At 38.4% G+C, this 25,234-nt stretch overlaps 1 protein-coding gene across 1 annotated transcript; it reads left to right on the top strand.

Moving 5' to 3' along the window:
* Nucleotides 1-7,439: 7,439 nt before the first annotated feature.
* Nucleotides 7,440-23,270, top strand: LOC146460186 (putative N-acetylated-alpha-linked acidic dipeptidase). The gene is made up of 5 exons (XM_085088364.1): nt 7,440-8,238; nt 10,789-11,002; nt 18,597-18,794; nt 21,081-21,375; nt 21,958-23,270. Exons 1-5 carry the CDS (start codon nt 7,934-7,936, stop codon nt 23,238-23,240), a joined length of 2,295 nt encoding a protein of 764 aa, XP_084944490.1. The 5' UTR covers nt 7,440-7,933; the 3' UTR covers nt 23,241-23,270.
* Nucleotides 23,271-25,234: the final 1,964 nt, after the last annotated feature.

Here is a 25,234-nt window from a genome sequence, read left to right as displayed (position 1 = left end):
AAACACTGGATACCGCAAAAATCTGTAAAAGAATCGTATCAAAATATTGAGTGCAAAGTGTCCCAGCACGTAGCGGAATTCTGGTTATTGAGAACGGAATTGTAAAGGAAAGCATTCCTTTTGATAAGAGAAGCAGAGGCCGATTAAACTTAGAATTACGTTTTCAGAAGTGTACTATGTTTCGGCTGGCCAAACCAGCCTTCTTCAGGTACAATGAGAATTTACATTGGGACATGGGCTTATATTACAAGTATTTGCGTGATTACGGAACTACGTAAAACTAAAGTGATTAACAGTATTTCAAAAAATAAAGCAAATGAAATAATAAAAAAATTAAAGATAAATTTTTAATTCTTAATTTTTTTAATTAATTTTTTTATTTCTTTATTTGCTTTACTATTATTTCATTTTACAAAATTACCTCAATCTATGGGCCTTAACTATTACAAAGCTATTACAACAGTTGAGTTCTGGTTTACCCGTCAAAGTTTGGCCATTCCCTTCAGTTGTAATTTGATTGTTCATTACAACCACTCTTTATCAGTTGATAATACAATAATGGTATCAAACAAATGACTTAACTTTGGAAAACAAGTTATAGTCATTTTATCGACTTAAACTCTGTAAAACGTTGCGTCTTGACATGCTGATTACAATAAGATAGGAAAAAAATGGTGTTATATCAACTTAAAAAGAGTGGAAGTATTGATCCGTCAAAGCTTAAGTTTTGAAAAGTGTTATGTAAACCGGTACCTGTCTAACCTGAATGCCCTAGCCATTTAGAAAGGGCCCATCAGGCGAATAAACACGAGCAATTTTATGTGGCAACTGTATGTGGCAATTCATATTTGCCCGTGTAGAAGGCTCGACAAATATTTGTTGTTAATTTGCGTCAGTAATAATTTCGCACAGCGGAGAAGTCCATGGAAAGGCAAAAAGCAAGATGGCGCCATGCTGGATGCGCAAATGTTAGGGACTGTAGGGACTGGGCTCTACAGTCGACGTTGAAAAAATTGTCACATTTTATGTGGCATCTCGTCTACATGGACAATTTTTTTATGTGGCAATTTTTTATTTGCCACATAAAAACTAACACGCCAGCTTTTCAGCAAATGCAGTTGTCACATAAAAAATGGTCATTTCTCATCATCTACACGGGCAAATAAAAATTGCCACATTAAAATTGCCATATAAAAATTGCTCGTGTAGACGGGTAAGTTATTAGAAGGCTAAAGGGTAGTCGATATAAACTTCCCGCTGAAATAACCAAAGAAAAGAGTGTGAATAAAAACTATTCAACTTTTCGCCACGTTAATTTCACACTTATCACACTTAGAACTGTAGAAGTTGAAATCGTTGTGCGAAAAGCACTTTACCAGATTTCACTTCACAAGAATGTAGTTAATAATTTTTCTAATTAGCCGTAAGGAAATAAAGGTTGTTGTTGTTGGTTGTGGCAATTCATCGAAAGTTGGAATGAGGTTTGTTTCTTAGACCCTGACCAGACTAGGTGCCTGTGCCATGGACCTGTGCCAGGGTACTGAAAAGAACGTTGTTCAGACCGCTTGGTGCTCAAGGAACATTCCGTGTTCTCCTTCGTACAAGTCACGAAAAATATTGCGTTGTCAAAAAGCACTGGAAAACAGTTCGGATTCATCTAAAAGTAATTCAATTTTTTTTTCGATTTTTTAGTTGGACAACAACGACTAACTTTAACAAGACTGACAAATCGTTGGTTCTGAAATTTACCATGCGATTTTCTTTGCAGAATGCCTTTGGTATGAACTGTACTAATATTTGCCAGTCTTTGTACAAGCTGTAAGCTAGCCTTTGCTAAAGTTCTGCATACTCAACTGAGTAAACAGGAGTAATTGAGACAGAGTTTAGGTGATACAGTGCTTTCTGGAATCCGTTTGGTATGAACTATAAACTACGGTCTTTGCCAGCTTATCTAAAGTTCAACCTTGGTCTTTCGGTCTTAATTACTCCCTTTAATTCAAAATTAGGTATCGTTTGGAATGTCTTTTTACAGTGTTTACAGAACTTGGAAATAATGTGATGGAATATGTTAAGCCTGGTGAATAAATTCCAACTGATCCTAGTAGTACGCAGGATGTTTGTCCCATGAACCTAGTTTAATGGCCTTAGCTCCCACGAGTCTCCTGTAGCTCAGTGGTAGAGCATCCGAACTAGTAATCGGTCGGTCTTAGGTTCGACTCCTGATAGGAGCGCTCGGATATTTTTTCCGAGTATGCCTGTGTCATTTACTGATTAATACATCATTCTCAATTACAGAACTTGTTTAGCAAATGTGAATATTGTTGCTTCCATTGTGATTGAGCCAGTTCAGCTTCATTGAGTTGTCAAACATTACCATTTAAAAGTTAAGGCCGCCACATGATCTTTATCCCCAAAATGATACCCCAATCGTAGCCCTCAAATGATCCAGACCCCTGCATTCATTTATGATCACTAAGTCTTTCCAGATCATAGAGCAGAATGATCCACAAGTTTGTTGCGCAACGTAATGGCGTCCGTCTTTAATTATATAAATTCCATAGAGAACGTTCCAAAATTTTTTTGCAATATATATTTTAAATGATTCTACTGCAGGTTTTCAGTGAGAGAATACCGTGACGGTGTTACTTTTTTTTTGGCGCGTGAAATAAAAGCCGAATAAACAGATTGCTGTCGCAGGCAAAGTTTTAGGTACCCACTTCTTCGCTTCAGAAATCGGCTAATTTCTAACATAACAAGATGATTGCATATCGCATCGCACCATTAATCTTAATTAGTGTCACGATTATAATGTTTTTTTCTAAATTGCTCAAAAGGAAGCCGAAAGATAATTAATTTTAATTAAATGTAACTCAACCAAACACTGAGATCACATCGCTAAAGGTCTCAGTTACTGTTTAATTTCCATGGAAAATACGTAATTTGTATCACAAATTAGTACTGGACAAACGAAAGCAAATGAAAACAATTCCCAATACTTTCATTCAATGGGTCGTACTTTACGATTTTGCCCAAATAGGCTCAAAAGCTAGAAATATTTTTATCGGTTAACAGGGTAACATGGAGGTGAAGTTCAACAACTTTCATTTCAGTTAACAGGCTACACTTAACGAATTTCCTCCACGCAAAATAGTCTCGTGCTCTTCGACCTTTCTGCGAGGCAATTCCATTCGGTCCACGAGGGTTTAGTTCAGATGGTTTTAGTGCACGGTAGTATAATTGCTGAGTTTTTGAGTTTCGCCATCCCTTGCCCCTTTGGAATTTGAATTCTTCCATTGATGGCTGTTCAGCACTTTGGATAACTTGACAGTTTTATCAAGTCAGTGAAGCCATGTTTACTGGCTTTAGCCGGAGGGGCAGCCCTTCCCATCGGCTTTTATATAAAATGCGATATGCATTTTCTTCAGATGTTCTTATCGTCGATATATCACGACATGACTATTTGCACGTCTTCACGGCTGGGTATTACTTTGTTGTTTTTTCTTATACAGTCAATGTCTTATTAAGTTGATCAATGCACCATCCTTTTCCAAAGTGTTGTCCCAGAGAAACGATAGCAATAAAATTAGAAGAAAACGAAACCCTCCATTCGACTTTGAGTAAAATTCAAAGTCCAATTTCTGTGAGGAAACGTTTATAGGTGGTTTGGACGTACAAGCCGGTCTGGCAAATGTGAATCATCGATTTTATTCATTGCGGAGTTAGTTGAACATTCCAAACTCTATTTTCACAAACACAAGGAAGATGCTCTTCAATTTTTAAAATAACAGTAGCTCCAGAAGCGAAAATAAAAGGGTTGACACAGTCTATTTATGCGTAAGCATATTAATTTGAAAACGGTGATGTAACTATTTCATTTTTGTTGGTCTCGAAAATCGGCTTATCTCAAACATAACATGGTGATTTTATATTTCATTTATAGCATTGCACCATTAATCTTAATCAGTGTCAGGATTGTAATAATCTTTATGAACTGCCGTAAAGGGGTTACTCTACACAAGCCGAAAGATAATTAATTTTAATTAAATATAACTCAAGCAAGCACTCAGATCACGTCGCTAAAGATCTCATTTACTCTTTAATTTCCATAGAAAGTACGAAATTTATATCACAAATATTTCTAGACAAACGATAGCAAATGAAAACAATCCCCAACTCTTTTCATGCAATTGGTCGTACTTTACGATTTTACCAGAATAGGCTCAAGAGCTAGAAACATTAGTATCGATTCTGCAAGACATCATGTACTGAAAGTTCAACAGTTCCCATTTCACTAAACAATGCAATACTCTTAAAGGATTTCCTCCACACAAAATAGTCCCGTGCTCTTCGACCTTTCCGCGAGACAATTTCATTCAGTGACGAGGATCTAATTCAAATGGTTCACGGTAGTATAGTTGTACAGTTTTTGAGTTTTGTCGCTTGTGCTTTGGAATTTGAATTCTTCCATTGATGACTGTTCAGTACTTTTTCTGAACTTAGTGAAGCCATGTTTACTTAGGTGGCCCAATTACGTATAGACCGGTTTTCAATCGTAAAACCAAAATAATTACTCTGGCCAATCGCAATAGATGTAAACAACACAACGAGCCAATCAGAATTCGAAGCAAATATATACATGTAACTGGCGCCAAGCGCGGGAAAATAAAGAAGCCCCAAGGTACCCAGAAGATTTTTTTGAGATTAAAATCTGTAATTACAATTTAAGAGGGTCGGGGACACTTTTAAGGCTACCCACTTTTAATCTAGAATGGCGCCATAAGTCATTCTCATTTCTAGCAGCAAAACTTTGGAATTCGTTACCTACGTATGTTAGAAATGCAAAGGATATTTCTACTTTTAAATGTCTTTTGAAAAAGCAGGTTTTTAAATAGATTTGAGATTTAAGTAATTTAAGTAATTAAAGTAATTTTTTAATTATATCTTTTTTTTGTTGTTGATGCTTTTCATTTCACGCACATGTTTTAACGAGTTTTTATCACTCCTAGATGAAGCGTGGGTAAATAAAGTATTGTTGTTGTTGTCAGTGTTGTTGTATAAACGCATTCGGCGAAAACAGGATTGGTTTTGGTTTTGCTTCTCATTGGCTGAGAAAGTGGCACGAGTCTTGTTAACCAATCAAAGAGCATAGTAATGCAAAACCAAAGCAAATGCGAAATTACTTTCGACACTCAACTGAAACCGCTCTACCTTACCAACTCAGTTGATAAAACTAAATATTCGTTTCCGCTGCTCAACCGAACCAGCATCGCAGTTTCTTTAGAATTATTAGGTGTATATAGACGTGGAATTGTCAGAAATCCCTTTCTGAATCCTTTCATCTTAGCAAATAGGTTTTCAATCAATTCTAACTGAAGGAGTTAGGCAAGGGAGAGCTCGAAGGGGAGCGGGGAAGTTAGAAATTAAGGGGACAGGGGGGATCCAAAGTTCAGAGACCCGGCATATTGAATTCATAACAAGAATGAACCTCTTCAAACGTTGATCCTAATCCCGCACACGCCTAATTACGCAGCGAGTAATGGATTTTTAAAGGTGATTATAAATTACCTAACTGGATCACGGATGTTGATAAGCTCAGCCTTTAGCTGCCACAACATCACGAAATTTGTAATGGTGGACATTACGACATTGAATGTAATATTTCCTTGCCTGCGAGATGCTGGAACGTAATGCGACTTTGTAACGAAAATCCGAGATGGAGCTTACCTTCTTCTTGTTTGTTTTGGTGCTGGTGCAAAACAAACCCATTTTGCAACAGAAATGAGTCTGGTTAGCCTCGGGGGTAAAATAAACAAACAGATTATCAACATAAACAACTATATAAACAAGTTCAAGTACTCAGCATGGAATGATAATAAAGAGAACACACACGCGGTTAACAGCCCTTCAAATTTCACTTAACAGTCAGAGAAGAACCAAACGTGATTGCAAGGATAACACTTCCACAAAAAGGGATATTTTATGGGTGGGTACATTTTTATAAGCAGATTAACTAGTCTTCTACGCAACGAGGAAAAGTTCTGCTAGGAAACTAAGTAAGGTCTTTGGGGCACCACTGATTAGTACCTTCTCCTTGAGCAGCCAACCTCTGAGAGTCGACAAACTCCAAACCTGACTATTGTTAGATCAGTTACCTTGAAGCCGTTCTACCTTTACTTTAGCCCAACATTTCTCCTTTTCCCTTTAAGGTTCGTGCAGGTGCCTCACAACATGACCTTGTCTTGGGCATGACCCAACGATTGAATGATTGCCAGGAGATCGTCGAGAGGACCAAGAGCCTGCTAGTGAATGAATAAATATGCTCTTTTGCTGCAGTTGCAATTCGTGCCACCAAACGAGTCGTTTTATTTTGTATTTTGTATATTTGTAAACGCATTGCGTGGTCCCTGCTTTCAAAAGTTTTATCAGCTTAGCTCTTGTTTTGAAATCGATATGAGTGATGAGAACGTTGTACATATCAACAAACCTCAAAATTTATTAAACCCATTTGTACTAGTCATTGAGGATAGGGTATGGATTTTTGTCAGGTCACCAAAAACCGAATTTTGCCCTCTTGGGTAAGAGCAAAAAATTGGCGAAATTTTGAAGTTGGCATTTTCGCTCCATTTATGTCCCCAGTCGACTCGGCGTTTCGTAACCCCCCTGGGGCTTATATTTATGTCGAGTCTTTTTTAGGAGAATGACTTATTATTTAAAGCATACAACTGTTGCATGCAAGGTCATGGGCTCCATTCTCTTCGTCTCAGTGCTCATGATTTAATGTCCTTTCGTTCTCGTCACGTACAGCATACAGTCTGGTAAGTCAATATTTGTAATTACTAGAGAGTGACACCTAGAAATCACTCCAAAAAAGAGACGAAAATTAGAAAATTGCATAGTTTCTTAGTTGTTTTGTTCGTTCTTTTGAACGAAAAAATTGGCTTCAGAAGACGCAAAGTTTCATCTTATCTTATATGATACTCGAACCCCTGTTTAAGTGAACGCCCATTTTATTACAAAGTTACAACCTAATCTCCTTATGATTTCAGTAAAATGTCTTGCATGCCGTAGACCACAAAAATGAGTTTACGTCACACCTTGTCAACACATCTTTTAGCGAATTAAAATGAACATAACAGCTACTTGTCTGGCCAGCCCACGTGTCTCTTTTTCGTATTCATATACTTTCATCACAATTTAATAAAATGCATTTTTCATTTCCACATACTGAGAAAGAAGAAAGGATTTCAATCAACTTCAATTTTGGCTTTCTTGTCCTTCGTCAGCTTATCACTCCATTTTATCTGTTTGCGATTTTGCTTTTGTTTTGGTGCAGTTGCAAACAATAGTCTTGAGATTTAAAGCCCATTATTCGTGTGCCAACCAGAAGTGGTTTAAACTAAAGTGGTTGGCAATGAAAATACCTCGGCTATATAGTTACATTTATCAACACACGTTACGTTTTCCTTGCCTCCATTAGTTCGTTGAATACTTGTTGACTTTTAACCTGCAAAATTACTACTTGGGCGTTAAACAGATCTTCGTTGTAGCAAATTCATGAGCTCTTAATTCACTTAAAACGCGTCTTTTTAGTTATTTATTTTTCACAAGGTCTAGAATAATCGGTTTTTTTCGTAAGGGGTTTATATGTGACCCTTTTAATAATGCGACAAATACCGAATGGGGATTTAATTAATGCCTGAGGGATGGATATTTTCATTTGAAGTAAGAGCTGTCTTGTCAAACTTGCTAAGTTCTTGAAGATTACCATTTTATTTATGTTTGCCTTCATCTGACGTCCACTCCTTAGGGAAATTGACATCTCTTGTGTTCGGTTTTAGCGAATTGGTACTTGAGATCGAATTCTGCATTGCGCGACTGCCATTCTAAGCCTTCCCGTGCAATACCAGGCCGTATTGCACGCTATTTCCGCAAGATGGAGTTGACAAGCTCAAAATTGCGACTTGCCTCGTCGGTGTCTTCCGACGACAATCTATTCAAAAGATCTCGTCTTGGCAAGCGACAAATCGTATTCGTTGTTTTATTTGTGATTGTGGTTGCAGCCGCTGGCTTTCTGCTCGGGTTCTTTGTAAAGGGGAACAGTGCGAACAGTGCGAGCAACTGCGTGGACTCCAAAGAAAATCAAGTAAATGTTACGCAACCTAACAAATCCGAAGTCAGCGAAGTTTTTAGGCAATTTGAGAAAGAAGTGAGCAAGGAGGAGCTAAGGAAAAATTTAAGGTAAGTAGTTACATTTGAATATATTTGGCTTAACATCTGTAGCTAAGGCGATCGACATAGTATGCTAAGTAGCTCAGTTTTGTCGGCTAACAGCAGCAAATGCTTGATTTTGGTGAACGTTTAAATCGTTCATTTGTCCTGGTAGAATATGACTTGACTGTAATTCAGAGCACAGATTACCCAGGATAAAGTGTAAACGAAGCAAAGATTGCCTCAAAAATCCGCGTGAAAGCTTTTCTTAGTTAGAAATTGAAGAGATTATCAATTTTTTGTTGTGTCGACATCACGTTTGAATATTGATGAAACACTAACTGAATTTACTGACACCAAAGACACCAAAACAGTTTACTTTCTGAAGGGAAAACCAAACGAACTAAACCTTGTCTTGTATGTATTCATGAACAAAAGCAGGTGGTAGAATTCTATATCAAAAGCAAAAGTTTAATATATGCAGTATTGTAAATTTTAAATAAACGGACATTTAAACATTTCGAGAGATTTTGCCTTTTTCATTGTCAACTCGTTAAATAGTCTCCATTCTGCTTACTTTTATGCTGCCGAAATGCAAATATTATTTTCTTTATTTTTCCTCTTTCCAATCAACATCCGAGTTTCAGAGATTGGTGTAGAAAACAATCATTTATGGCTCAATTTGTAATGGAAAAAAAATTCTCAGTTCATCTTCAAAAAAGGGCCAAATTTTGCAGACAAATAATGAGAGACACATTATTAATCTACGAAAATAGCTTCCCAGCCTGATGCCTTCGAGAATTATCGTCTGGTTGACGTCACAAGTCCTCGAAAACGCTCGTTAAGTTACCAAGAAACTGTCATTTGCTTTTAAGAGCGGTGAAATTAATTCAGTCAAATGTTGGAACAAAAAGATTTCCATATCTGCACATGACAGACACTGTTTATTTTGATCCATTTTTTCCGGTGCAGTACAGTGCAGTGCAGTAGAAATACATATATACATATATATATATATATATATACATATTCGGTGAAAAGAAGGAAGAAACATGCACTATAACTTCTGACATATTCTAAGTACGTTCTACGTCTTTTTCGATGCATGTTTTCATGCGTTGTTATTAAGATTCTCGACAACTCGAAACCCAAGAAAAAATTGGGCTCTTAAGATTATTCCCGTTTGATTTTAAAGCGGGTAACAGTTCATGGCGGTTTTCTTTTGTTGCTCTGTATTTGCTTACATGATGCTGATCCAAAATATAATATCGGTAGTTTAGGAGACATATGTACATAGCGGTTGGAGCTCGTTTCTCTACCGGATCGAAATTTTCAGAGCTCTGCGATACCTTAGAATCAGGTGTGACTGTTTATTTCACAGTGTCTCCTTTAGTTCAGAACTACTTCATTAAGAATAAAACCCGCACCACCACAACAGACGGGTTCACTGTAAATGCATGCGGTGTAGATGCTTAATTTTGTATTGAGAATGGAAGTCATACTGGTATCGAGTAGACAGAAATCTGAAGCAAAGTGATCCTTTGTCTGAAGTTCATGACTACCCACGCGAATGCCTCAGTGGCAAAAATGTAAAGGCCTCATCCGATTATTTTACAGATACATACTTAGTACGTACGGATGTTTTAGAGTTAAGCACCGAGTTGAAAAACAACAGGTAAAAGAAGTAAAAGGCTCTCGCCTACAAGGTCTAAAAAACCATGGAATAACGTACGGACACTCAACGCAATTTTGGTGAATATTAATCCGCGTACGGAAGACATTAGTCGCCTCAAGTATTCCGGATTTGATTGTGAAGAACAACTAGAGTAAACATATATTATGTTAATCCAGTCTTTTATACATTAAGGACTGAAAATTTAATGCTTTTCAGTTGTTTTAGCGAGATAAACATATCATACCAAAAAAGAAGGTCAACTAGGATTTTCGAAAAAGCCACAGCGGCCTGGGGGATTAGATTTCGTTTCCTAATAAAAGATTTTCTGATCAGACTGTGTTGGCTGGCAGAAATAGCTCTTCACAATGCCCTCAAGCAAACTAGGAGCAAAAAAACATGATTGTTTTGCTTGAATTTTCTCGTTGGGTGGTCAAGAATAAGTTCCCGGCTGAGACACTGAACACATTACATCATCATGAAATGCAGTCTCCAAGCCATATTGTGTGTTTTTACTGCAAAGTAACTTCAATAAAACCAGTCTATCTGTCTGTCTATTCAGTTTGGTAATGTTTGCTTTTTCGTGCTTACTGACAATATCAACAACAGTTTCAGGACATTTGTACCCTTTTAATAAGCTAATCCCCGTTTTTTTTCAGCCATTCGGATAGTAAATATGTGGGCGAGAAAAATGAGAAGATAATTATAAACAGCACAATGGGCGAGTCTCCCCCATCTGTTTGTCTCTAATCTCTCGCATATCGATTCTACACGCCCACCCTCCGCGAAACACATCCTGAGGCGAATTATTTTTTTGTACGGGACGGAACCCCTTTTAAAAATAAACAAAACCAACAAATTCAGTTCAGACAGGAGATTTATGGCTAAATATATCTTTTGGCACACAGACTGTTTTCCAAGAGGATTCACCTCGCTGGCTTGCAGAGGTCAAAGGAATTGGCGGATTTCTTGGCACAGAAATGGCGGGACTACGGCTTCGACGAAGTTGAGATGCCCACCTACAAAGTGTTGATGTCGTATCCGAGGGAAGACAAACCAAACGTTATATCATTGGTGGCCAGCAATGGAACGATAGTGAAAAACATCACAGAACAGTTGGAGGTGAGACCTAATCAGCTTTGCTTCTATTTTCGTCTAAAAGGGGAAGTCTCATGGGGTTTTTGATCTCTTTTGTTAAAAAAAAAAAATGGTGAAATAAGACCTTCACTTTGCTACAAAATAATTCTAGAACAACGAGAGGGGAGAAATCAACTCAATTCTTGACAGGAACAACTCGTACTCTGTTCTAGTGCATTTTGGAGAAAAAAATGAGAGAACTTGAAAAACAGCCTAACATTTTTCAAGTTTCCATCCATTCCGACATACTCTGTCTCTGTCCAGGGTCATTAATCGACAGTTTTATTGCGCTAGGGTGATAATTTATAACAAAACTGGACAATTATTTTTCGTTTTTGTTCCTAGACAAACATTTTTGGGTAAACATTTTAATTTTGGTACATTTGTCTGTAAAGCGAACCAGCCGTGAACTGCTACTAACAATAGTTCGCGGGTAAAAAATACAGGGAAATGTATGGAAAGTTCAAAACACGACTGTACGCTTTCTGGCACAGCTACATCCTTCCAATTTTTTTCTTAAAATCCTTTTCCTAGTGCCAAAAGTTTCCAATTCATGAATTTTTCACAAGCGATGTTTTATGAAAATTACTTGACATCGGATTTCCATACAAACACTGCTATTTCAAGCCTGTTTGCCTACTCGTCAAAATGGCGTCGAAAACCGTGATAAACGCCTATTCTAAAGCTCCAAAAATACAAGAGTGTATAGATTTTTTTCCCCCAAACTGAAGCTTAGTTATCTCTGAAAAATGCGTGGCTACCCCTAAGTTCCATTTCGGATTCCAGTATCCCTTGCCAAGATCTGGTTTTTCCGCGTAGTTATAAATCGCGAAAAAATATCTGTTTTAGCAGTTACCGCAGTTAAGAAACCCGACTTTCTTGGACCATCGCGAGATGCGCAGAACGTATGCGCAGTAGCAAAAGTAGGCACCAAGGGATTCGGATCTTCAAAGGGACAGCATTTTGGTTTATTTATAGTGTTATAAGTCATAGTAGGGGCCACTGAGGAGCAAGTTTTTTGATTATCTTGAAACAGGACGAAAAGTGAATCAGAAAAGCGGATGGAAACAAAGGATATAAAGTACACAGACAGTTAAATAATGGTCCAAAACAATTTTGTTCCATCAGAATGGCAATTTCTTTCTTTACTTCCATCGTTTGTAATTCGTACATCGTCATCATAATTTTTATTTGAAAACATTACAAAAAATCTTTCAGAGAGCCGTGTTAATGCTAAGTCTATAGAAAGTAGAATCTAATGTGCCTAACCTAAACAAGCCTACAGAAATAAATAGCAACGTTTTTGTGATAATAATGCTAACAAAAGATATTATTTATCCAAATAAAAAAAGAATATATTTACAAAAGCGAAGACCTAACAGATAAACCGGCCGGATGTTTCCAAAAGATCCGGATAGAAATCGTAGCAAACTTGCTATAATTTTTGGAAAATTAAAAAAAATAAACCCGACACATTTGATTATTACATATGTTCCATTTGCTTTGTAGAATAATTTCATCCAATTTAGTTGTATAATTAATGACATTTGGAAATAAAACTAAGCACAGCTCCAAAAGCACAAAAAACAGGAAGTTAAACAAAGTGAACAATAATGTAATAACAACAACAAATTTTATTACTGTCAAAAATGAGCTTACATGTGTACATAAAATATTGCCTCAAAGTTTATTCATTACCGGGATGTTAAAAAAGGTGTACATACATGTATGATTATTATAATGTAGTAAACAATTTGAAGACAAATGTTCAATCAAGGATTACTAGGACAACGGACAAGAAACTGAACCATTAGTTTGCTTCAGTCTTCCAAAGTATGATTCTTGTGGAACTCTGTTCGTCGGTACGTTGCAGTTCTTGCTATTTGTGTTGAATATTCAAAATACAACTTCGTTTTGTCTACCACGGTTCTGTCTGGTTCCTTCCTAAGGACACATTCTCGCGTTCGATTCCTACGAAGTTTTAAACGAATCGGTTGTCGATAATTTCTATTGAGCAATTCAACTTTATTACTAAGACACTGTGTCAGTAACATACCGATATCAATTCGATTACATGCAACATGAAGCACAGGAGTTATAAGGTATAAGGTTGTCTGAATAAGAGAGAGTTCAGCTTCCAGGGCTTGATCCAGTTCCCTGCAATCAAGTCAAAATCCTAAGGAAATTAAGCTCAAATGGATACGAGGGCGCTATAATCAAGTTTGAGCAATTGAGCGGGAATGTCCGTAATTCTACAAGACAATACTATTTTCAAACGTAGATATATCAACTCATCAGGCTCATACTTCGATGACTTATTGTAAGAAATGGAGCCTGCAACATCGATATCTTGGTAAGTTAAAGAGGAATAACTAAAGACTTAAACCAAAATAAATGTTATCCTCAATCTTGAATAATACGGCCCAACACTCAGTAATAGGGCAAGTTGTCAATTACTCCTGCCCCCCCTCCCCGCCCCCACCACCAACACTACCCTTGCATAAACTTAAATTTCAAAGCCTAAAAAACCGCATTTGCTCGTAAAAATGTCCAGGTTGCAGTTTTCATATTTCGGTCCTTAGTCTTCTAGAAATCATTAAACCGGATTGAATTCGTTGATAATCTACTATCTTCGGTTGTTGCCCGCGCGGGCACCGTTTGATTTTAGCCTCCACCTCATGACCAAAAAACAACCATTCAGAGCGCACGTTAGGTCCAACGGAACTCCAGCTATTTAACAATTACCCTGCAAAATCGCGTGGAATATCGCCTGAGACTAAGCCGACGAGAGCGTAGGTCGAGTTAACTAAAATCAGGGGATATATATATATTGTTTAATTATTCAACACATTAACAACAAAGCACAGTTTTATTGCAGAAAAGCTGGAGAGGATCTTTATTTTGTCATTTTTCTCCCCGACACACGAAATTTAGTATATCGCAGGATATCTGTTGACTACGGACGACGAATATTCAGTGCACCATGACTATAATTGGGCAGTGTTAAAATGTGTTGAATAATAATTTACAATAGATACTTAAATCTGTTTCTGAGGGAACTGAGTTTGTTTTATTTTCTCCGATGGTTTCGATGTTACCCGAGCCAAAGTCGGGCCAAACCTCAAGACTCGAGGGGACTAACTAACTACTTCGCGAGGGTCAAGACATGTTATACGGGCAAACCACAAACCTCAACTCAATGTTTATTTCATTAAGCTCTAAACCGCGTGTTCTACAATGGAATGCCAAACGGAACTAGCCTAACAGTTGAACGTGCACTTTCAAAAATCTCTCTCCCCACCCCCCCCCCCCCCCCCAAAAAAAGTTCCCTCAAAAAAGCTCCTCCATGAAAATTCACATGCTATTGTATCCCGCGGGGCAACAATTGCTCGATCATATGCCGCGCGGGGTACATATAAATCTAATGAAGGCCACGTTATCACTAACCAGCCAATCACAGTCGCAGTTATATCTAGGGAAGCCACAGAAAACGATTCGGGTAATTTACCAACGGAGATTTCAAGCGAGAAAATTGAAACAACCCGAACAACTTGCTATCGAAGTGGTTGCCGCCGATGCCATCGACTACTGTTATCGACATGGAGTCCACCTTGAGCATCAACTCGCTCGGCGTGACGTATGGAAAATTAATACGATCAAATTATTTGGCCACCTCGGTAAGCAAGTTTTTCCTCGTTAAGAAGTTGTCAGTTACGTGCTGTTAACCTGGGCGGATTATTCCTCGTAGATTTGAATCGTAAAAATCAAAGATAGGAATCAAGATAGTGTGGTATTTGGTTCGCTAATCATAAGAATTGCTCACATGGATTATCATCTTCTTCAGCTAACACGGGTTATTTTTAGCTAAAATTCCAAAGATCGGAAGGAAAATACTGCAATCGGATCGATCACATATCACAAAAACTTCTGCCCATTGGGATAATAGTTTTCCTTGGCCAACACGGCATTATTAAGTAACCCCTCAACTTGAAAACAGCACTTCTGTTGCCGTAAGCTGCGAGAAACTCCAGAACGAGCTAGTTAATAGTTGGAAACCGAGTGTATGTATTATTTAATAAAAAGGCAATCGTTTTTTTTATTGGAGTGAATGGCGATAACCTTTCATTAACGGTGCGTTTATATATTCTCTTCTGTAACCAGTACTGGCTTTTGTTAAAAAAAAATTATGACGAAAATTTACCTTTATTTGTGAAACAAACCTTTCTGACATTTACAACAACAACAACAACAATATTTTGTTATTTGCCAATAAAGCCTTAAACCCCTGGCTCCGCAGATAGCAGTGCTAATCGAGGCGGGCCAGAATAATCAGTAAAAGAAGAGGAAAGTACACACAGTAAAAACTACAGATAAGTAAATAGGTAGGTAGATACGAAAACATGAACAGATTAAGTCTACATAAACAACTATGTAATTAATTCAAGTTGGCAACGCATTATGTTGTGAAAGGTGAATAAATCAGGCAAAGTGAATCAGGCGAGATAAGGGTGATAGCTACTAAGAGTATTTTCTAACTTTTGAGATTATCGATTCTAAGTCTTCGTAGGAGTCTTCAGATTATAATATATTAAACAAGATTAAACAACATTTAGGATATTAAACAACATTTAGGGTCACTGAACGGAAAGCGGCTAAACAAGGATTATTTGCTTCGCTTGCAAGTTGCTCGACAAACGTGTGTTGAAAGAATGCCTCTTTTTTACGGTTTGACTTATGCTTAACCCCAGACTGCCAAACCAAAAAAATTAATATTCTCGTTCTTTGCTATGAATAGTTTTCATATCCAAGTCAAGCTTGAATATCATATCTATTCTTTGTCCGCAAGACGCGTTATTTTAGAACTAAAAGCAAAAATGGAGTCTAAAAGGTTCATATGTGGATTAAGCCTAAAAGTTTTCTAACTTTCAACGACTAGACTGACTGTCAGTTCAATACGAGATTGTTACTGTTTGGTGTGTTTTGATTCAGTCAGTGCTGCCTATGCCTCTTGAATCAATTCCAGCGGTGCCCCCTCCCTCCCCTGGGCATTTGCGGGGCATTTTTTCACATTGTCCGTCCTTGTCTAACCTGGGGCATTTCACATCCTCGTGATTTCACCTCAAAGCACTTTTTTCAATGATAAAGTTCATTGGTAAAAAAACATCAATTTGTGATGACCACGTCTAAGGAGGACCAAATTGGTAGGAGTGGCGTTCAAGTTAAGAAAGAGGATGGAAAGTTCACCGTCGTGTGTTCACGTTCTCCACAAAACCTTGAATTTGGTCATTTCACGTTGTTGTTTTGCAGAGGACGGCAAAGAAATGTACCAAAATGTAAAACGCCGACTGTTTTCCCTCATTAAACCTATTGTTTTGCGGCGTTGTCGTTGTCGTCTCCGTCGTCCTTGCTCTCTAATCGGCAAATAACACTTGTAGGGGCATCTTTATCTTTTCCTGAATTAACTTGTACTAGAATGAAGGTAAGCTCAGAGACGAAGAATTACCGTGGAGCTTTTGAACAGTTCCTTTGTCCCCGCCGTGGGGCATTTGCCGGTTTGTTTTCCGAATTATCCTAATACCTGGGAATCAGCCGGGAGAAGGGGGAAGCGGGTTGGGCATTAGGTCAGCTATAAGGAGACGCTAAAGTTTTTATGGAGCCTAACAGTGATTGAGTTTTCGAGTGCGATGGACACTTTTGGACAGTTCGCAAGTAGTTCAATAGTCCCAGTTGGCAAACCCAGAAAGAGATGGGTTACTTGCGTCAGGGAACAGCTCCAGCAGAGAAAAATCAGGACAGCGGAAGCCACACCGCGTGGCAGTCCCCAGTTACGGTTTCCTGCGCGCCAGTTCAAGACAAGCTCTAGCAACAGAAGAAAAAGAATGGATAGCAATTTTCCTTGTGCTGAATTGCCAGCTATTTTCTGTACATTTTATACTTAAATCTTAGCACTCACGCATAGAGTGTTCGCATGGTTAAGTTGAAAAATTACTACTTTCGAGCTATTTCTTAAGCGGGTTTAAAATGGTAAAAGATTTACCTTAATCCCAAATTGTCGGCAACATTGGAATTCACCACGAAATTTAATATTCTGCTACGCTTTTAACAGAAGCAGACAAATCCGCCTACTAGTTAAGTTCTTTTCCAAAATCATATGAAATTTAGAGAAACTAGCCATTGAATTTTATAGGAGAAGGAGTACTAAATGTTTGCGTCCGACTGACATACGCATTATAATTACCTTCCCGGTTTGGAGTTCCCAAAAACAATCTTCACGTTAAAAAGGGTTCAGAGATGCACAAATATTCACAAAAACAGCTCGTGCTTAATAACAGGGTTAATCGAGGAAATTAACTGATAATCCGTGTAAGAGGATAGGCCGGACGTTCCTATGACAAGCGTGCCGATTACAGTGTTTTCACTCCTCTCTATGTTGTTTGAAGTTGAAAACCGAGAAGGGTAATCCTCCCTAAATGAGAATAATCACTTGGGCGGGTTCTTAAAAGTGAAAGTTTTTTGAGGCGATTAAATAATTTTATTGTTTTTCTCCATGCGCCACAGAGCTATTGAGGATGAAGATGGGTTCAATCGATAAAATGTAATCGATTCTATCGATACTCGCTCTACCATTGATTGCCTGTTTTAATTTTTTTTTTTTTTGATATGAAATCTCCGTTCTAAAATAAACCAACTCGTGAATTACTTGGGCCGCTCAGGTTTGGAAACATATGCTTCTTGTTATGTAGTTTCAGTTTTCGTTCACTGCACGCCAGGGCCGAGTTGCATGGAGTCGTTCCACAAGTTCCTTTGTGTTCCCCGTCCTAAGTACACCGCCTCGAGCCGAGTGATCCAATATATAGTACTCAGGAAAATCCTTCTGAACGCAGAGAATTGTAACAGAAAACTCTCGCTTTTATGTCCACTTACCATACCGGCTTAGGCCACTTAAACTTGACTGATGGAAGGTGCTTGATCGAGAAAGGTTACGTTTAACTTACCCTTTCTCTATAAGATGCTCAATCAAAAGAAACGGGTGATACTAAAAATAAATAAATAAATAAATAAATAAATAAATAAATTTAAGTGTCAATGCATTTAGCGCAGAGTACTTATTGAAGACACTTTCCAGATCGAATTGGAATTTAGAAATTTTGGTTTTTGAGGAGAGGAAAAAACCGGAGTACCCGGAGAAAAACCTCTCGGAGCAAGGACGAGAACCAACAACAAACTCAACCCACATATGATGCGAGTCCGGGAATGAAACCCGAACCACATTGGCGGGAAGGCGAGTGCTCCCACCACTGCGCCATCCCTTCTCCCAAGGGATAAGCCATATCAGTTCTAGTATATATATATATTTAGCCAAGCCTAAAAGCGGAGCTCCACAATTCCTTTTTAGGAGCATTTATTTTTATCTAAGTTTGCTTATTGTATGAACGTAATAACCTTACAAATTCCTCACCCACTTTCTGGAGCTGTTCTTGTCGATCGTGCGAGATCACAGTATTCCGATGACGTTTGAGACTATAAAATAGTCGTGGATGGAAAAAATTAACTGACATTTTGAACTTAAACCACACAGGTGTCGCCTGGCCCTGGAAGCAAGAATACGTCCCTATTCACCCCCTATACTGCTTACTCAATGAACGGCACAGCTGAAGGGAAACTTGTTTACATCAACAGAGGACAGGCCAGCGACTTTGAGGAGTTGGAGAAACGTAACATTTCTGTAAATGGAAGCATCGTTATTTCAAGGCATTATTTCGGTTTCTTTAATGCGGTAGGTGCTTTCAACTTAAGCTAGGTAATGCTTTATGTAATGTTTAAAATACGAACAGCAGTGTTTTATCGGGATTTAAAACCACGAGGCGCAGCTGAGTGGTTTTCGGACCCGATAAATCACGTGCTGTGAGTGTTTTGAACGGCTTCAAAAACATTCCTAGAAAAGCGTGTGTCAAGAAAGTTCATAATGATGCTTTTGTGAACGTTGGAAATTAGCATACGAGAAAAGCATTAAACGCTGCATACAAATAAGGAGGAGGTTTTATCGGGTTTTTGAAAACCACTACACGTGATGTTTTATCAACCATTTGATTAGTCAATGGGCTTATGAATTATTAATGAATTTTTGGAGAAGGAACTTAAAGATCATGTAGTCACTACATTTATTTTATGGCTCCTAACTGTGCGCGTGTGGGGTGTAGACAATTTTTTTTTATATAAAAAAGGACTTTTTCATTGAAGGATACGTTTCAATTGAAGAAATCCTAACAAAAATTGCTACAGTTTTGTTTAGAATTACGCTTCTAGTTTTCTTAAAGGGGAAGTATCACGCAAATTTGCTGTCATTTCAAACCCAAAAATGCTTGTCTGCCAGCAGAAACAAAGAAATAACTTTCAAGTTTATTTAACAATTATTCCATGAGCGCGCGTTGGATCATAGTGATATGGTAAATAGCCAACAAGGCGCGAAGCGCCGGGTTGGCTATAACCAATCTCATATCCAACAAGCGCAAATGGAATAATTGTTTTATTAAATTCTCCCCGTTTGGATATTGATGTTGAAGTTTTAAGAATTTAATTTTAAGTAAAAATTTCTTTTAAATTAAAACGACCGGACGTTGACTTGTTGAGACAACTTCCGATCAAAGCGCGCGAAACTTAATGATCACATGACACGCGCTGCTCATTGCGAACGGAGTTGAATGAAAAATCGAAAGCGAAGTAGATCGGACGAAGCCGGACATCTCAAATTCAAGATACGTTCAAGTGTACAAGTAACAACCTTTCTGAGACAAGCATTTAAGTGCCTCTGAAGTGCCAGCTAATCGAGAAGCGTAATAGTTGAGCACATTTGAGCAAATTTTTTGCTGTGTGATGCCGAGCGAAGGAAGGGATCAAGGACGGCTTTTTTTATGCTGAACTGAATTCCTCGCAGACGTTTTAAAACACTTAAGGCAAGCCGAGTCCAAGTGTACGAGGTACAACCTGAGACAAGCATTCACTGCAAGTTTTTAAACTTCAAGCTTATCGAGAAGCGTTAGAGCTGTGCACATTTGTGCAAATGTTTTGCTGAGTGGTGCCGAGCGACGGAAACGAACATTATGGCCGCCGCTCGTACGGATTTCATGGATGAACTCTTGTAACCGGAGTCCTTGTAAATGCGTAGAAACGGAAAGGCAGGCCTTAAGTTCTTCTTGAGAAATTTCTTCGATCGGTTTTAACCTCTTACCGCCAGGATTTGCAAGCCATCCTGAAATTTTTGAAGGTAACCTGTTGTTATTGTTGTTGTTGTTATGTGATCGTAAAATCGTGTAATTTTTCTGATTTTAAAAGAAACTTCGGAGATACGTACCATTAAATAGTGTCATTTCGAACTTTGTGGCTTTTATTGTCGTCATTGTCTGTTATTTCTTTTCTTTTCTTTTATTTTTCTCCATTTTTCCGAAGAAACTTTCGCGTCCCGCCGAAAAAAGGTTTTAGCTTAGCGACACCTCGGGCAATCGTTTTCCATACAAGGTCAAACTACGGTATATGAGCTGATAACCGGGATTTAGTGAACCAATCAGAACGCTAGAAATGCAATATCCGAGGCTGAGAATTTGATATTATAAATTATCATCCCAGTGCAATAAAACTGTTGATTACTGCCTCTGGTCAGAGGCAGAGTAGGCCGGTATGGATTGAAACTTGAAAAATGTTAGGCTACTGTATTTCAAGTTCTCACATTTTTGTTTCCAGAACTAGAACAGATCACGAACCGATTCCTTTCAAGAATTGAGTTTATTTCTTTCCTCTCTTCAGAATAGAATTATTTGGCAGCTGATTGAAGGTCTTTTTTCATCATTTTTAACAAAAGATATAAAAAAAACCATGATACTTCCCCTTTAATATTTATTTACCGGCAACCATATAATGACCAACAATGTCTTTCTCCCAATGAAGCGCGCGCGTTTCAGAAACGAGTAGTGCAGTCTGCTTCAAGGGTACCCGGGGTCGATATACTTCGTAAGCCTGTGTCATCATTGCAAGCCATTTTGGATTCTTCTTTTGTAATCTCTTTTAGTCTTTCGTAGCCGCCAAGAAAGGAGCAAAAGCATTTCTAATGTACCCTGATCCAAAAAAGTTCGCCAGAGAAGGCCTGGGAAAGAATTCAACTTACCCTAACACGCCGTGGCTTTCCTCCGACGCAGTGCTGCTGGCTGGTGTACACAGTGGTTTCGGTGATCCGTTAACGCCGAATTTACCTTCTCTCGATGGAATCTACCGCAAATCAGTAAAAGATATCAAAAATCTACCACCCATACTCATTCAACCCATATCATATGGCACTGCACGCTATCTCTTGGAGCAAGCAGGGGGTAAGTGTTCAATTTTAGAATGTATGATCTTTTCAATACCTAAATTTTAATTTTTAAGTTTATAACATCGTTCGTGCCAGAACGTAAACTTATAGTAAACGTTTTATTGGCAATGATATCAGGACTTGTGACTTACTTGCATCCTGAGACATCACCACCTTAAATTACAATTCCCATATCCTCTTCCACATTAGAAAACAATAAAGGATATAAGTACGTAAAGTACACTTAAAAGCTGCGCGTAACTGAATAATCAAAACAATAGCTGCATTTCTTTTTTCAGTCAGTGAGACAAGCATACTCGGAAAAAGAAAATCCGGGTTCTCCTAACAGGAGTCGAACCTATGAGTTAAGATGTTATGTTTATGCTTGTATCACTGACTGAAAAAAAAAGTCTATCATCTTTTCACCATGCTTAAATCGTAGCATCACATTTCTTTCACAATGATCAAAACATTATAATTGGCTAGTTTTTATTTAAAAAAGTGTTTTAGATTAGATTAGATTAGATTAGATTTCGTGAAGCTTTCCCTTGCCGTTAAGGCAAAACGTCAATTGTTTCACCTCACAACGCTTTTTCAGGAGACGACATACCACCGGAGTGGTTCAGAGATCTTAATGCCACTTTCAAGTTTGGTCAAAACTATCAGAACAAGAACCAGACAGTCAAGATAACTATCAACAACCAGCTTGAACAAAAATCAATATACAATGTGATTGGTACCATAACTGGACGAGAGGAGCCTGACCGTTACGTCTTCTTAGGAAATCACCGAGATGCTTGGATTTATGGAGCCGCGGATGCGTCCACGGGAATATCCGTTTTGAAAGAGACAAGCCGAGTCTTGAGCCGTCTGGTGAAGCAGGGGTGGAGGCCACGCAGGACCATAAAGCTGTGCAGCTTCGGAGGGGAGGAGTTTGGTCTATTTGGCTCAATTGAATGGATGGAAGAAAACTCTTTGATTTTCAAGGACCGCGGAGTCGCCTACCTGAACACTGATGTTCCCGTCCAAGGAAATTTCACCCTTCTAGCACAATCAGATCCGCTTGTTATCGATCTTATCTATAAGTGGGCGAAACAAGTAAACGTACCAGTTGGTAAAGGAAAGAATGAATCCGTGTTCAATATCATGTTGAGGCGAGGACCAACACCTTCCACCCCGGGCGAACCCAGTGTCCAGGCTTTTCACTACGCGAGTGATTATATCCCTTTTTATTTCACGGCTGGCATACCATCAGCGGATTTTAGCTTTTTCTTTAATTATAGTAAAAAGAGCGGCTGGCAACTGTACCCCTCTTATCACACCCAGGAGGATACATTCTACTGGGTGGAACAATTTGCTGACCCCACGTTTGAGATTCACCGTGCCATGACCTTGCTCATGGGTGGCATGTTAATAGATATAGCTGATTCCCAGATCATCCCTTTGAACGTAACACGCTTGAAAAACTCTCTATACAAGGCATACAATAAACTTATTGCATCCAATACAACACTTATCAACGCCACACCTGTTCAACAGGGAATATCGGCGGTAAACAGATCTCTCGTTGAATTCTCGAGATGGTGCGATTCGTTTGCGTCTGCGGTCAGCAACGCAAGTGCCACGGAGAAGGTGGATTCATTGAAATTGCGCATTTTCAATAACCAGCTGAATCAGGTCGGAAAGGCATTTATCAACCCTAAAGTGAAAACGGAAAATCCTATTGTGTTTCAACACGTTGCCCCATCGGACAAATTTCCTGGGGTTGATTTCACTAAGACTAATGACACGTCGGTGATCCAAGAGCAACTGTCATTTGTATCGGTGGCCATTTCTACTGCAGCCAAGATTTTAAAGCAGATTGAAATGCCTTCGCCATAAATGAAAGAGCAGATGCGAACATTTCTTGGACATTTCTTGAACATTTCTTGAACATTTCTTGCAAGTTACTCTTTCTTCAGCGACCCGCATCTTTATGAAATCCCGCAGAAAGTAGGACAACATCGGTCCCCAGGGTCTTCCCGATATTCAAAATGGCGGACGGTGGCAAAGGTCCTTGGACACACTGAAAAAAACTCCGCGAATGGTGGAGTATTTTATCACAGGATACATACTTCATTTTTGTACTCTCTACGCCTTTTCTGTGATCTAATATAGTATTCCTTGTCTCAGAGTCTTCGCCACCGTCTGCCATTTTGAATATCGCAAAGAGCCTGGGGACGAGGTTGAAATTGGAGCTACGCCCACTAAAGAACTCTACATACAAGGAATTAAGATAACGACCTTCTCTTCCAAGTGAGAGCTCGAGAGTGGGTGATTGCTCTTAAAGGCGGTTCTTAACTATGCTTCGTTGAGATACTTAGGGATTTCTTAGTTTACAGTTAGTATATTATCCAGAAAGAAGCCCAGCGGATTACCGAAAAGACTCACATGATCACACTTACAAGAACTTCTGAGTGAAGACAATTTGTTCTGGTATAAAAGAGACCCGGTCAGGACACTCTCAACTTTAGAGTTTTTCAGTCACTTATGGAAGATTAAACCATTGACAAACAACAAAGTCTTTCTACGATCATTACCAACGAAAGCGAGGGAATAACTTTGTGAATTTCAAACTCAGTTAATTCCACCTCAAACCCTCAAACAGACCCAAACATAGGCGACTGACGTCTACTAAAGTTTCGTTTCACACTTGGATCGCTCTTGAGCCTTTTTTATGCTGGAACCTCTTGTTTATGACTCGGCTTTTAAAATAAATAATTAAATAAATAAGCAGAGACAAAAAACCCAAGTACTTGTGTAAGAGGCTTGCGTGATCTTTTTTTTAAGATTTGATCTTTATATAATCCAATCCGGCTTAAGGAGTTTATAAGTTGCACTGATAGGATTCAACTTGTGTCAAGAAATCTTAACTTAGGGCTATAATCACATTAATGAACATTTGTTGTATTTGTAAGCCGTTTACATGTATCCAAAGCGCTTAGCAAACACAAGGCAAAGCAGTGATAGCTTAATTAACGGACCTACAGAAAGGTCTGTTTCTCGTAATAGTTGGCACTTCTTTAGTCACTGCAGAGGTGTTCAGTAAGAGTGCCATGGGCTGAGTCCAGTTTTTCCTTGTAATTATATTCTCCCTTTAGAGCTGTGGCTGATTTTTATAGCCTTGTTTCGACTACGCAATGGCGTATAGCTTGGTTAGATTGCTTGAAAATTGCTGAGCAGCAAATGCGTGTCTTCTTCGCGGTTATAACTGACAGTTGTTATCCGTTTAAGTGGGTGTTGGACGAATCTGCACTATATGCCAAGCTTAAAGGCGAGTGCAGGCCATGCTCATTGTTAAACTGACGCTGTCAAAAAGAAGTATTTTGTTTTTCGGATTAGAGTGTTCTTTAACCAAATCAAAATATTGAATATCAAATACTTACTATAAAATATATAAATCTGTCAAGAAAAAGAAAACTGATATCAGAAGTAGATATGTAGTACCTTAAATCGTTTTAGCTGTCGCTATTAAAATGGTTGATTGTCAGATATATTGATAAGTGTTTATAAATGAGTTCACTGATTGCACACCACATATTTGCCGTAATATTCAGTTACTGATGAAAATTAAATCCACTGTCTTAAAAGAGCCATTTTTGCTTTCCATCTTGTCTGTGCTGCCCGGTGAGTTTATTCGGTTTGTAACTACGTCCTTGTGAAGTTTAATTTCCAATTTTGTTTGAAAACGGCATGTGTAATGAGTAATCTCGAGGCTGGATTTAACTCTTAAGTTGATGTGTTTCGTTTTTGAAACGACTAGTTTGACCGGCCAATACTGACAAATACAAAGCACACTTGGTTTGCTTGCAAAATGTTATTAATTCATAGTTTGC

The sequence above is a fragment of the Pavona decussata genome, unplaced genomic scaffold (assembly GCF_977016875.1).
Source record: "Pavona decussata unplaced genomic scaffold, jaPavDecu1.1 SCAFFOLD_214, whole genome shotgun sequence".
Lineage (NCBI taxonomy): Eukaryota > Metazoa > Cnidaria > Anthozoa > Scleractinia > Agariciidae > Pavona > Pavona decussata.
Note: the sequence above shows the minus strand (reverse complement) of the source record. Positions and strands in the feature narration are given on the sequence as shown.